The sequence below is a fragment of the Gavia stellata genome, chromosome Z (assembly GCF_030936135.1).
Source record: "Gavia stellata isolate bGavSte3 chromosome Z, bGavSte3.hap2, whole genome shotgun sequence".
Classification (NCBI taxonomy): domain Eukaryota; kingdom Metazoa; phylum Chordata; class Aves; order Gaviiformes; family Gaviidae; genus Gavia; species Gavia stellata.
This window is the reverse complement of record NC_082637.1, coordinates 17931247-17946705: the sequence shown is the minus strand read 5'-3', so window position 1 is coordinate 17946705 and position 15459 is coordinate 17931247. Positions and strand designations below refer to the sequence as shown.

Genomic DNA, 15459 nt, shown 5'->3' with positions numbered 1-15459 from the left:
TTTAATTGAGATTTATCACACCAAGGATATGATAGAAAAGAGTCATAGACAAGATCAAAATCAGCTTTTATTTTTATTTAATATTTGTAGTAGTTATGCTAAAAAAAACCAGTTTAGGAGCAAGATCCACTGTATGGAGCCCTGCAAGAACTGAGGTTTTGATCTTACAGTCTCTTGCAAATTGTGGCTTTAATAATGCTACTTGTAGCCTTAAAAAACAGATACATTTTTTTTTTCCAGCATGCAGTTTATTGTTTTCCCCAATGTAGTCTATATAAAGCTGCAACTACTAAAGAATTTGATATGGGCCTCTAACAATTCCCTTATTAATTATTTCCACCCAAAGAAGATTGATACCAGGTGGAAGGAAAGTCCTTCAAAATGGACCATGCCTTGATTGCTGTAAGCTGCTTTCCTGAGAGACAGGGAACTTGCATTAAAATACCTGCACTGACCCAGATACAAGGAGTTTCTGTGCTCTCCAGCTGGGTATTTGAATCTTGAACTGCATATTTTTCAGGGAAGCTTCTTCAGTTCTTTCGAGTATTTTTTAAAGCCCCAAAACAAAAGAAGCTTATTTCCTTATGACTCAGTTACCCTCCCCGCCCCCCCCCCCCCCCGATTTCCAACTGTCTAAGATAGTTCAATTTTTTCATTTTTTTTTTAAGTGCGGACATTGCAAACCTTTTCCTTAGCAGTATTTACAACACAAAATTTTCAGTTGTGAAGACAGAAGGAGCTCACACACAAATCTGAAAAGCTCTAACTTAGAAAGTGAAACATGTAAATACAGAGGAACCAATAATTTGTAAGTTATTTTATTAGTGAATAAATAGTAACTTCGTCATCTCAAATCCAAGAGTTGTTAGCTTATTTCCTATTACCAGTTATTTTAGCTAATAGGGCATCTACAAGAAGCATTTTAATAGATGAAAAGAACAAGAGTAGTTAGTAACCTTGGCATTTAAATGGCAAGAGAGCAAGCCTGAAGCTTTTTGAGAAACAGCATTTGGGCAAAGCTGTATGGATGGAAGAGAGACACAAATATTGGTATTGCATATGTAAATTTTATATATAAATGCTACTGCTGATTTAGAGATTTGTTTATGTTAACAGAATTGTTATTTTTGGTCCTGTATATTAGACACTGTACTGGGTAACTGTTTAATCTTACTAATGCCATCCCAGTTCTTCCTTCTTCACTTCTTCATTTCTGAAATTATTCTCAGTTCTTTGTGGTAAATACTGTGTTTTCTCATGTACACTGTGTGCCTCCAAGCACAATTTGTTTTCCTGGGCACTGAATGATCAACAGCTATAAAACTGTTCTCATTTCATTCTTTTGGCAAGGAAAATAGAAAAAACTGACAAGGACTCCTAGGGCTTTTTGGAATGTGTTTAAGCGTCTGCTTTTCTCTGGGAACAGCCCCTTTGACTGTCTCTATGTAAAGCTAAAGGGAGGATGCTGACAACACCTTTGCAATTTTAAAAGCTTGTGAGTGAGCTGTCGGGTCCTTCTAATCTCCCAGAGAGAATGGGAAGGGGTAGCTACACATCAGAAATGCAGGACCCAGTTGCTCACCTTTTATTTTGGGCTGTGTTTCACAGAACATGGCTATGAACATGGTTTTGCTATGATTGCACAATAAACAGACTTCTTTTGAATTGAGATGCTTCTGGTAAAAACATAATATTACAAGAAAAAATAGGATAAGCAGACATTACAACAAATAACACTTTTTTTTCTGTCCTTGGGAAGTGAAACAGCTGGTAAGATGAAATGTGGTTGTGTGTTAAAATGGACAACTCTGAAAAGAAAGAAATGGGGAGTATGTTCATGCATATTGAAACAAAATACTACCTTCTTGCACTTGATAAGTCTGCATGCTCAGCTCTTTCAAATCTATCTGACATGGACTGTAAAATAAAATTGACCTTTAGTCTCCTTGTAATTAGGTTAACACCCATGTTTAAGAATACAATCATGTATAAAAAGTAGTCAATTTTCTTTTATCTCACTGTGCTAAGTATTATCTGGCAGAATCTCTGATGCTTTATCTAACAATTAATTTAGAAGGAATATCTCTTCTCATGCACAGAAGATACATTACCAGACTGCTCTTTCAGAGTCAGTAATCTCTGATCCCAATATACAGCTACAAATGTGGTTTTTCCTTCAGCTGCTTGCTGGCTCAGTCACTTGTCTCTTTTCTTGCAGAATGATTCCTGGGGAAAGCAGTATTCATACGCACTCTTCAAAGCCATGAGCCATATGCTCTGCATTGGTTATGGAGCCCGTGCCCCCGTCAGCATGTCCGACCTCTGGATAACCATGTTGAGTATGATCGTGGGGGCTACTTGTTATGCCATGTTTGTCGGTCATGCCACTGCCCTCATTCAGTCTCTGGATTCCTCACGGCGACAATATCAAGAAAAGGTAACTCATTGTAACATAACTCCTTAAGTTTTGAAATAGATTAAGGGGATGTTTTAACTGTGGAAAAGGCTGTATGATTTTACATGAAATCATAGAATCATAGAATGGTTTGGATTGGAAAGGACCTTAAAGATCATCTAGTGCCAGCTTCCCTGCCACAGGCAGGAACACCTTCCAGTAGACGAAATTGCTCAAAGCCCCATCCAACCTGGCCTTGAACATTTCCAGCATTGCAGCATGCATAACTTCTCTGGGCAACCTGTTGCAGTGCCTCACCACCCTCATGCTGAAGAATTTCTTCCTAACATCTAATCTAAATCTAACCTCTTTCAGCTTAAAGCCATTATCCTTTGTCCTATCACTACATGCCCTTGTGAAAAAAGTCCCTCTCCAGCTTTCTTGTAGGCCCTCTTCAGGTACTGGAAGGCTGCTAGAAGGTCTCCCCAGAGCCTTCACTTCTCCAGCCTGAACAACCCCAACTCTCTCAGCGTGTCTCCAGAGGAGAGGTGCTCCAGCCCTCTGATCATTTTCATGGCCCTCCTCTAGCTTCGCTCCAACAGGTCCCTGTCCTTATGTTGGGGGCTCCAGAGCTGAATGCAGTACTCCGGGTGGGGTCCCACAAGAGTGGAGCACAGGGTGAGAATCACCTCCCTCGACCTGCTGGTCACGCGTCTTTTAATGCAGCCCAGGATACGGTTGGTATTCTGGGCTGCAAGCGCTCACTGCTGTCTCATGTTGAGCTTCTCAGCAACCAACACACCCAAGTCCTTCTCCTCAGGGCTGCTCTCAATCCATTCTCCCCCCAGCCTGTATTTGTGCTTGCGATTGCCCTGACCCATGTGCAGGAGCTTACACCTGGCCTTGTTGAAGTTCATAAGGTTCATATGGGCCCACCTCACGAGCCTGTCAAGGTCCCTCCGCATGGCATCCCTTCTCTTCAGCGTGTCAACCACACCACACAGTTTGGTGTCGTTGGCAAACATGGTGAGGGTGCACTCAATGCCACTGTCCATGTCACCGACAAAGATGTTAAACAGCGCCAGACTCGATACTGACACCTGAGGAACGCCACTCATCACTGGTGTCCACTTGGACATTGAGCCATTGACCGCAACACTTTGTGACCATCCAGCCAATTCCTTATCCACTGAGTGGTCCAGCCATCAAATCCCTGTCTCTCCAATTTAGAGACACGATGTCATGCGGGACAGCGTCAAATGCTTTGCACAAGTCCAGGTAGGTGATGTCAGTTGTGCTTCCCTTATCCACCAACTTTGTAACCCCATCATAGAAGGCCACCCAATTTGTCAGGCAGTTTGCCCTTAGTGAAGCCATGTTGGCTGTCACTAATCACCTCCTTGTTTTCCATGTGCCTTAGCATAGTTTCCAGGAGGATCTGCTCCATGATCCTGCCAGGCACAGAGGTGAGACTGACTGGCTTGTAGTTCCCTGGGTCTTCCTTTTCTCCCTTTGTAGAAATGGGGGTTATGTTTCCCTTTTCCAGTCAGTGGGAACTTCACCGGACTGCCATGACTTCTCGAATATGATGGATAGTGGCTTAGCAACTTCATCCGCCAGTTCCCTCAGGACCCTCAGATGCATCTCTTCAGGTCCCATGGACTTGTGCACCTTCAGATTCCTTAGATGGTCTCGAATAATCTACCACTAGATTTCTAGATCTGAATCCTGCAGCAGATTTCATTGAACACAGAGGAATTCAGAATGAGCCATGGGCTCAACATAATCCTGCATGAACCCACTTTCATTAGGGAGCAGACCGTTCTGCGTTTCACATGCATTGAATGAAATCTTGGATGTGAAACTTGCTTTAAACTCTGTAAAATCTTCTGTGAAAACTCTATCCCCTGGTTCAAGCTGTGCTTTGTACCCTGTGCTACACCCTCTAGGTACTTGAACTAGGTAGCTTGAACAAGGGCCTTGAGCTCAGTAACTTGGGCATGTCTATACAATTTCCTGTCATTCCTTTGGATTGCGTTTTAGGGATAAGTTGATTATGTCAAAAGAATCGCCTTTAAATGAGGACTAGACTAAATCAATTAGTTTTGTTTGGAACTGCCTCAGGGAAGTTCTCAGAAAAGGTCTTAGTTTGCTTTATAATGGTATTGTTTACACACTAATCCATGACCTGTTAGGTCTTCTCCAAGGACAAAAGCAATGGTGGCCAAAGGGTAGAAAAGTAGAGAGAGTTTAGTGGAAGAAAGAGAGTTCTTCATGAAACAGGAAGAAAAATGTTGTTTAATTCCTTGTAGGTATGATTGGAATTAAAAAGACATGTATGGGTACAGGGTGGGAACTTTCTGGATGAGTACTAATTAACACTGTCAGTTGTGTAATAAAAGGCAGAGGCAAGTGTGGGTGAAGCTATGAAACCAGGAGATGAGGCTCGGCATGGTGGCATAAGGAAGAAGGGATCAGAATGAACCTCAGCAAGGGACAATAAGGATATGCAGAGTTATTGACGTGCTTAAAAGAAGCCAAAATGGGTTATTACAGTAAATGGGGAACTGGAGAGGCTGTGCCAGGAGAGAGGTCAGCTGAGCAAAGTAGTGGAATCAGAGAGTTCACATCAGCAAGTAAGAAACAGAGCCTAAGTAATAGTATTTGGCACATGTCCATAAGAAAGTCCAGAAAGGCAAACTGGGCAGAAATCCCAGTGTGATGGAACAGAAGCCTGGGGGAGAAACCTGGTAGAGAGTAAGCAGAGGAGAGGGTGACCCTGGCATCTGCTGAAGATGAAGAGAAATGGCATGAGTTTGCTGGGTAAGAAAGAGGGAAAAGTCAAAAAAAAATTTGAGTGGGAAGGATTGGGGTGTTTTCTTTACAAATAAGCAAAGAGGGAGGAAACGAGAGTGTGTGGGAGAAAAAGAGTTTACATTCAGTTTTGTTAAGCTCGAGTTGCAACAAGACTGCGGCGTCAATACATCAGAGACAGGGAGAGGTAAGGGATGAGCTGTAAGTCCAGTAACAGAAAAATTAGCCAGTGGCTGACACATTAATCTCACACCTGTTTAAAACAGAAGTTTGCAAGCAAGAAAACCCACAAAGTGTTATCTTGGCACATAAGTGAGAATGAGAGGTTTAGAAGGAGAGGATGAGTGAGCCTTAAAACCTCTCAAAATCTGAGCTCTGTCAGTGATCATGTGAAACCCCCTAATCCATCTCAGTATAAAGTCACGGGGCTAATCCTGGCAGGTCATGTAACCCAAACTAACTGGCTTGTTGGGTCTGTTCTGCCAGCTGAAAAGGAAGTAATTTTATTGAAATGGGACACTTGTAGGGAGCTGTGGGGCAGAAACATCTTAACCATGGACATGAAGGAAGACATACAGAAGGAAATTCTAAACCTAGTATAAATGCAGTTTCATTAGAGGTTAGGGTCAACATATATACCCATATACATACACAGATGTATGAAATCAGCAGAAATGTCACCATCCACCAGAAACCTCATCTTAATCATTATCCACAGACCTTGCTGGCTGCAGCATGATATTACAATATTTTGAGAATAAAAAATACAGTGCATGTGTGAAGATATTACATATTTTAAACTGTGTTGAGTAAAGCCAGTTTCATTTGTGTTTTTGTTGTAAATTAAAACACAGCAGCAGTCAAGTGGTATTGCATTTCTCATGTTTTCACATAACTGCAAACAAAGCTTTTTTTTTCCCCCTCTGTTTTTTATGCACACACTTTATTAAACATTAGCATAGAAATGTCTGGCATTTTTCAGTTCCTGCAGTTCTCAATATTTTCATTCTTCTTTTTGTTTTTACTTCTTATTTGTTTCCTGACATCAGAGGCAAAAGCATAGCATGGCATTGACAATCAGGAATGAAAGAAATGAGCCAGAAATGGCATATTTCTATGCTTGAGAAAAATGTTTCTTTTTTTCTGGCAGCCATTTGTATGCCAGTTATTGTGGGCTAGAGCTAAGGACGTCTTCATTAAAGAGTTTTTCCAACTGATTTCTGAGACCCTGAAATCATACGTATGTTATCAGCTATAACAAGATCAGCTATAACTATACTGACACATTTGTATATTGTTGCCCATTGCTTTATCATAGTTTAATCATATATATTGACATAAATCTTTGATTATACCCTAAGAATTACAAGCCATTGCTATATACTGCTAATGTAATATTTTGTGTATTTTTCTTTACTCTGCAAACTAGGTAAATGGGTATTTCAAAGACCAGTTTGTGCTACCCATTTAGTCAGCATATTTTCTAAATTATTGGCAGATAAAAATAGCTTATATTTCACTTACCTGAGACTTGAGAAAAAGATAAATCAAATTTCTAGCCACAGGTCTCAGAGTTTTAATATATATACTGCAATATCTATTTTTGCCTAGTGTATTTCTTTTTTTTCTCCTGGAATTAAGAAATTGGAAAAATCAGAAGACTGTGACTTGTTTTGATTTTTTGGGCTTAAATACTAGGATCAACTTCTTTTTTTAGTCTTACATATATAGGATTGTGTATTTCTTGTCTCCATTGTTTTCTTTATGAGAGTTACAGAAAATAATGTAATTAACATGAATTGCTAAGCAACATAGAATGATAGCAGAGGTGAAGAAAGAGGTTGTTCTTTGGTTCTTCTCTGAGTAGCATCATGCTAAAATCTTATCCTCCTTTTTTTTCCGACTGTTTTTTCTCCTGTAGCTAAAATAATATTTCATAAATGTATCTGTAGAATGCAGCTAATGGAAGGAGAGTTCTGGTCCTTCTCACACTGAAAGCAGCCAGAAGTGACATATTTGCTGAAATCACCGTATCTTCCTCATTCAGATCCTCCGAAAGCTCAGGGTATGCAAAACTAGAACAGGCATAATTCAAAATGGAAGAAATAAACACAGGAAGACAAAAGAGAGCTTTCATTAAGCCAAATACGTCAAACACCATCTAAGAGCACCAGCTAAGTATCTGACATGTACCAAGCATTGCATGCTGAGAGAAATCAAAGTATGGTAAGAAAGCAAATATTGCTCCATGTGTTCACTGTTATGGGCCAAAGACATCATTTATCAGAGGAAATTAACAGTGATTGTAAACTGTCCAATGTAGAAGGTGGACAATAAAATCACATACCAAGAAATGCTACAAAAAAGGACGCATTCATACATTCTGGTCACTTTGAGGAAATTTAGATGTTTTTCTGCTCAAGTGAGTGGAACTGTTCTCAAACAAAAAATACCTCTCAAATTGAATACATAGGTCAGATCTTGGTATCAATGAGTGAAGGGCCAATGCCTGACAAAGGAGAAAGACATGTCCAAGCCAGGTATACTCAATCCATATTCCCTTTTCAGTAAGAAAGTCTGGCAGACCATTCTACCTTATAAAAGGACTGAATAAATCAATTAATCAATGACATCTTAGCAGTCTCCTTCCTGTCTTTGGTATAAGTCAAAGATTAATGCAGTGGTAAATAAAACTAGTATTTTAAGGGATAACACCTTTGACATTTTCTAATATCTAGGATCTCACCACATCTCAAAGACGTTTGTTTGCCTTTGCAAAGGCAACATTTATTTGAAACAACCAGAAGTGCATATGCAGAACTTGTTAACAAACTGGTGTGAAACAAAGCAGCCAAATGAACAGTCACTTGACAAGGAGATGAAGATCATTAGTTAAATATTTCTTCCTTTAGATGTTGGCAGTTTTTAATAGGAAGATGTTCACCTAATGCTGTGGGTGTTGTTGAATAATCTTGATTGAAGACAGGTTAATATTTCCTCTGTTTCAGTCTGTCGTGGGCATAAAATATCCAGGAACAATGTCACAACAAGCTAATAGAGGCAAGCTTTGTAGTAGCATACAGATTGTCTCACAGCATAAAGATTTTTAAATTGGTGTGATAAAAACGGCAGCTATTAGATCCATTTTCATTATGCTATCATTTTGTATATTTTGGTTTTTCTCTATTGGTAAGCGACTCAAACAATGACACAAGGTTTCAAAAATAGAAAAAACAATCAAATTTATTTTACCAATTGCAAGTAATAAAGAGGCATAAAAGATATTTAATTCAACCATATACATATCACAGGAAATGGAAAAAAATGGCAACTATCTCCATATAGTGGATGCTGTCCCAGTCATGGGAAGATAGTTAAGTCATTATTAAAGTTGTGAAAGAATTCTGGGCTTGACATCAACTTCAAATGTGCCAAAGGGCATCTCCTTCTAACCCTATACTCTACTTTTATCTTATCTCTTAATTTATGGTCTTTTAGCACATCTTCAGTTAAATCAGTCTAGTTCAAAGGCAGAAAAGGACCTAAACATGATTTCTACAGAGAAAAAGCAATAATTGCATATAAAGGTAATTTAAAAGCAACTTACTAATTAACATTGTGTAGTTTTACATAGGAAGTGTCAGGATTTGAAGCACAGATTGCTCATTTTTCATTTCTTAAGCATCCAAATATATGTTTACAAATGAATAACAGAGTTAGAGCAGGAGGGCGGCTTTAGATTTTGCAGCACAAGGCCTTGCACCAGCTTTTCAAGTCTGCCCCTCACAGCTATAGTTTGGATATCTGAATTGTCCATGTAGTCCATGGGGAGACACTCGACATGCACTTGCAAGAGGCAGAAAGGTCTCAGGGGCAGCTTTGGGGCAGCAGTGGCCAAAGCGTGTTTCCATTTGCCTTCCCCTCCACGAGGCTGCAGCGCGTACTCGAGCACCTTGTGCAGTGAGACATCTGAGGTCCTCCCTTCAAAAACTGGGGATGGGGACCACCTCTTTGTGCTTCTTTCTCTGAGCCATTATTTCAGGGTGTGGTGGATGGGGTCTGCCATAGTGTAAATCAAGACTTGGTAGCCACTCGTTCAGCCAGTGATGCCTCTGCATTTTCTTAAGAGGAATAGGAGGCAGCTCTTCCATGTTTTCCTAAATTTCAAACACTTCATGGTTAAACTGAAGGTTGAACAAGGCAGATACCAATTTCTTGGCATGCTCATTAGTACAGGCTTTGTGCCTAGGAGACTTTTCGGAAAATCTTAGATATCTGTTAAGTATCTCATCTGTAAGTATCAGGGGCTTGCGTATTTCCACAGGAGTCTACGAAATGACAATTCCGGTCATGATGCAAATGCATAGGAAAGGAAGAGCTATGGCAAACTCAGGACAACATCACTGTTTAACTAGGCTTCTGCCAGCTTTTTTGTATATTTTTTATATATTTGTCAGTTTGCCCTTGCTGAAGTCCAGAGGCAGATGAGATAGATTGAAACAAATAAAGAAGAGTTTCCACTGCCTACATATTATATATACTATTCATAAAAATATTTTAAAATCTACTTGTTCTGGCTTTTTTTGCTTAAACTAGACAGATGTTCAAAATACAAATTGAAGAAGTTGAATTTTAGACACCCAGCTGAACTTGCAATACTGGAGTTTTAACATGTAATTCGTGGATCTGATCTGATCTGAGCAGCGAAGTTTCTCATGAAATACTGATTTCTAAGTTCAATAGCTTTTCATGGTGTTCACTTTTTTTTTTAAAATGGACCTCTTGCTTTTCTGACGCTGCTAATGGTTTTTAGAAAGCCTGAAAATAGTGTAACAGAAAAATGTTGCGTGACTGGTCGCGACTCCTTCTCCTTACTTAACAATAGTCCATTTTCACTTATACAGCATAATTTTAGCAGTAGGTCTTGTCATGTTCAGATTGCTGGAGAAGGTGAGCCACTTGGCAGATAAATCTTCTCTTTTTTGTGCAAGATATGTTACAGTATACATGCCACCCCAAAGGAATTACTTATTTTGGAGAATGAAGGTTGGTTTACCTTATCCTGTAGTTACATCTACTAGCAAGGAAAAAAAAAAAGGAAATTAAAGCAAAATCTTGTCACTGACTATGAGCCTGTAGTTTTGCAAGTTTTTATAAAAATCTCACCAGCTTACACAGATATATCTTATTTAGCTTTGCCGCAGCACAGTATTTTAAATAGTAAATAATTTTAAGTGTGTTATGAATGATCAGGTGCAAGAGTTGCTAAAAGTTTTGTACAGTCTCAGACGTTCGGGACCTATTGACTGCCAAAAGCATTATAGTCATCATAGCATTACGAAGTAGAAAACTCATTATTCCCGAAATATTTAGGCATAACTGAGAGTCATTGCCTGAGATGGTATCTGTGGATTGTTTCTGGTAGTTATAAATCTTGGTTTTGTTATTTTATTTGGAAGTCCAGGATGTCTTATGGTTAGAAAAGGGTCTGTAAGTCTTGACTTTTGGATTATTTCTGAATCATCTTATCATCTTATGCTGTTTTGGCAAACATCAGGTGACAGGCTGCTAAATGGATAGACATTGTATTCCTGTCTTCTGTGAGCCTTATTAATCCTTGTAGAATGTGCTGAGATGTCTTAGAATAAAGCAAGTTATTGAAAGATATTTGGTATAACTGAATTACAAAACATTCTGAAAGGGAAAAAATATGTGGCTGCAGCTCAGAAAAAACTTTTCAGATACTCTGTTTCACAGGGTGCATACTGTTATTTAAAAGAACATGCACATAAAAGAACTTGTAGATAAGTTTCTTTTATTTGTGTGCATTCTTTTCAATATTTTGATGCATAATTAAGACCATTGTGAGCTCAACCCTGTGACATATAAATGAATATGTAAATACAGCCATGAGAGCCAGTGTGGGTTGCACAGACAGAGATTTATTCACTGAATATGAAAATATTTGTTCTGTCAGGATAGGGCCTCTACTGGCATCACTTGCTTTCTCTTTCTGAAAGCTCATCTTTATCAACTTGCATTTATTATAATTACCTGCATTTTTGCTGCATGTAGTTGTGATATTTCATTTGACCTTGATCTTCTCAAGTTTTGAAATGGGAAAGAACAAGAGATACTGTTGCAACACATGGACAGAAACTATTTCCCCTCTCCTGCTAATCAAAGATCAGAAGTTACTCACCTTTAACAATACAGCAATAACAAAATAAATGTGTTTGTTTCTTTTCAAGTGGAACTGAATAGTATGCTCAGTTTGAGGGTGACTTCAGGAGGGAAATATAAATCAGTCAGAACGATCTCATAAGGCTGCTCTCCTCTTTTGTCATGCTACTTCATTATTGTGTTTCAGCTTCTCGTTACGGTCAATCTTGAAGTAATCGTGTTGGTTATTTTTGCCTTGTATCTCTAAAAAGGCAATTGGTTCCTCCCAGTAGCAGGTACTGGGCAAGCCAAGTGCTATCCACCCACTGCATCATACCTGTGCCAAACTGTAATAGACTCCCACCGCTTCTAAAATGACAGATGGGACTTACTTTGATTTATTGCTGTGTTGTGGGTAATTTACCTATAAAGTGTTCTGCTGTCTTGCATTATGGATTAGGTTTCTAACAGTTTTCCATACGAAATTGCAGAGCAAGCTCATTACAATTTCAGCCATGTTCATGATGACCATGTAAAATTAGCTGTGGAGACATGAAGTTATACCAGAGCCAGATTTTACAAACAACCTACTTTATTTTCACAGTAATTATCATAGGGTAGGTTACACATTACATTAAAAATAATGAAAAGAGAAAAGGAAACAAACCACAAGAAAGTAACTTTTGTTTTTCAATGTCTCTGTTCACGTATAGCACAAATTACCTTTTAACAAGAGAAAACTCTGTGATTCACACCAGATAGATTTAACTGGTAGCAATTATCCCCATTACACTAGAATGATTGTGCTTGTGTCCTGTATGTGTAGAAGGAAATAGCACTCAATATTATCTAATATAATATTATGAGTAAGAAAATCATCTTTGCTGTGCAGATTCGTTTGTTTCCTTTGCCTTGTTATCTCCATGTGTTTTCAGAAAATGCACTAGACTTAACTTTTCCACCAAAAAAAAAATTCAACAAAACCTTTAGAACACACTGTTCTAAACACTAAATATGTACTAAAAGCATAATGAAAACAGATCTTTTCATAAACAGGCACAATGCTATAATTTGCATTATACAGTTTGGGGTTAGGAAAATGTCATTTTCACATAAGCATCTATACAATCTCCTTCTAGACAAAATTGTTGTTCATCAGTGGCCTTTTACTATGGGCAGTGCTGGACGCTTGTATTTATTCAGGCAGACCTGGCCGAACATACTTCTTCACTGCAGAATTTGATGTAAATGTAAAAATAATTTTATAAGGTTTTGAAGGAAACACTGAGCAACTTTAAATGAAAAGTTAAGGCAAGTTTTTGTGTGTTTCTTATTAGACATTTGATAGGAGATGGTAACCAGAGTTTAATGGAGTTAATGAAGATACCTCCCTATCCTTTTTCCTTTTTCAACAATATTTTTTTGGCACAGGCCATTCTTTTCCTCTGGCTTTGTAGACAAAGTAAGCAAGTGAGAGGAGCAGGTGATTACCTGGCAGAAGAGTCTAGCTCTCTGTATTGCTGCTTCACTCCAGAACAGCATCAGGAGATTTTCAGCCCGCATTTGGGCAGCATCAGGCAGCATCAGAAGATGGACATGGCCTCACCTCAGCCAGGAGTATCACTGAGACAAGAGGCATCCCAAAAGGCTAATGCACAGGGAAACTAAGGCAGAGATCCCCAAAAAGATGACTGATCAGTGTAACAGAGGTAGTGGTAAGGCATCCGTGACTTTTTCCTATGGTATGTCTGTGAGGAAAAAAGCAGCTGAAAGCAGCAAGAGCCAAAGGGTATGTGAAGTGGGAGGCAAGGAGGAATGAAGAGGGGAAAGAACCAGGACTGCACCAGGGGGTGAGGCTGTCGGCTTGTTTTAGGGAACTGTGATAGATATAGGAGCTTATAATGGGGGATTTGTTGGTGGCCCTTGAATTCGTCTGCTGAGCAGAGCCTCCCATTGGGCAATACATGACCTTATGTGGAAGAAATTTGGAAATATCTGGGGTGCCCTCTGATTTTTGGGCAAAGGGATAGAGAAGAGCCTTTTATTTCCGCCTGTGTCTCCCCCACTTACTTTGAGCATCAGCAGCTTCTGTAGGTGGACTGTGCAAATAAAAACAGAAGAGACTCAAAATGAGAACGATCGATGGTAATAATTACCTGGACACCAGCTCCCATCACCTGGTCAGCTGGCTGCGAGGTTTTGGGTTGTATGAACAGGATAGCAGTTAATAGTCCCTGCTCCCTCAGGTGCACCTGTAAAGCATACAACAGCATTTACTGTTCGGGCAGTTTTGCTAGAAAAAAGTCCTGAAGGGAGGTAAATGAACTACTCTAAAAAGGGAAAAAGAGATTAAAAACTCTAATGGACTATATTGGGCCATTCGAGCAAAACTATAAAAACCAGTGAGTAACTCTGACTGAAAAGCAATGGCACAATAAAACCATTAGTATATATAACTCAGTAAATGAAAATATAATTCTTTATTGCTGAAAGATTGTGTTTTAAATTTCTTTTTCCAAAATATTTATGGAACTGGTGCTCTGTAAGAGTTCATGATTCAGGGAAGACAGCAAAGAACAGTGTAACCTTGCCAAACAGTGCCAAACCCAGAAATTATTTGGGACAGACATAAACCTTAACTCTTCCTTGTTTTTACCTCATCTTTATTTTCTTTCATAGTTTCTCAGTCTACCAATCTTCCCCATAATCCCTATGCCTGCGTCCAAGGCAGTCTCTGCATCTGGTAGAGAACATTTGTCCTCTTTCCTCAAAACTGTCCATAGAAACTGTCTGTTTTGTGGGGCTTAGAGAAGATAGGGCCCTCATCTAAACCTTCCACCAGTCTTGCCATAGCAGGAAAAGAAAGCTTTCACTTTCTGAAGGATGCCGTGCCGCTTATGCCAACAAAGTGAGAGCTTCCCGAGGGAGGGTGCAGCAGTGTAATTACACAGAATAATGTGACAAAGCAGGAAAAAGGAGAAAAAAGTGAATAATGAAAGCATTGTACTGTGGCATATCCATTAATATTAGGTGTATGCCCCATTGCATGTGACATTTAAATTTGCAGTACAGTTATGAACAGAATACGGAACAATCCTGCGGCAGGCTGAGAAAATGAGCTGTCTCTATCTGCAGCAGCTGAAGGTGATTCCTCAGTGGGGTGGCCTGGGTTTCTATGTCACACCAGGGCTAAAGGCACAAAATTGCTCAAAACAGAGTTTAATTTATAATTTACATTATATGCAACTTCTAACATACTTTCCCTGGGTGGCAGAGAGGACTCTTGTGCCGGCCACCAATTTGAGAAAATGTCAGTATCAGACGTGAAAAACAGAAGGAAATGCCAGCTTATACTTGATGTGGCTGCTGCTTTAGCCCTTAAAATCATTAGGTTACCACAGGTAGTGATTATTTATAGTGAGGTTCTTACATAACACTGAAGTTTTAGCTGAACGAACATTCTGTTTCTGTAGTTCTCAGGAATTAGTGTCGTAGAGCCCATATTCTATATTTGATTATGACTACTCAGAATGTTATTTTACTGTCAATGCAGCTTTAGAACATATTGATTTGTTGTCAATGCATTCAAAATTCTTCAGTCTCTGTTTTCACATTCCGTTAAGAAACAAAATATAAATGAAAAGCCTTTCCTTGCCTTAGCAGCTTGTTACATGTGTTTTTCACATAGCCTGGCTGTTGCTTTCTCTGTAGGGGATGCACGACCATTCTCTTGGGAAGGTTTCCCTACAATTTCATGGCCGTCGCATAAAATGTTGTGGTCTAGACAACAGGTCCCTTGAAGACTGAAAAGGGACCTGGTGATCTTTTATTTATCTATTGCATGCTTAAAAAACAAGCCCCTCTCAAAACAGAACAAAACAAACAAACCAAACCAAACCAAAACACTTTGCGTTGCCCACCTGGAAGGACCCTCCTCAGCAGGGCTGTGCAGGTGCCAGGTCAGCTTCACCAGGCGTCCTGCACTGCAGCCTTTCAATGGGCTGCCGTTGTCAGTGCTCGTAATGGTGTTTAGAGCACTAGTTCAGAATAAAAGTGGACTTAGATTTTCAATTGCACATGTGAAACAA

General features: G+C 39.3%; 1 protein-coding gene across 1 annotated transcript in view; it reads left to right on the top strand.

Moving 5' to 3' along the window:
* The window catches only part of HCN1 (hyperpolarization activated cyclic nucleotide gated potassium channel 1), a 197515-nt gene that overhangs the window by 130341 nt on the left and 51715 nt on the right, over positions 1-15459 (top strand). Inside the window, exon 4 of the mRNA XM_059833840.1 lies at positions 2219-2437. Coding sequence (XP_059689823.1) covers positions 2219-2437 — 219 coding nt within the window. The remainder of the gene's footprint in view (positions 1-2218; positions 2438-15459) is intronic.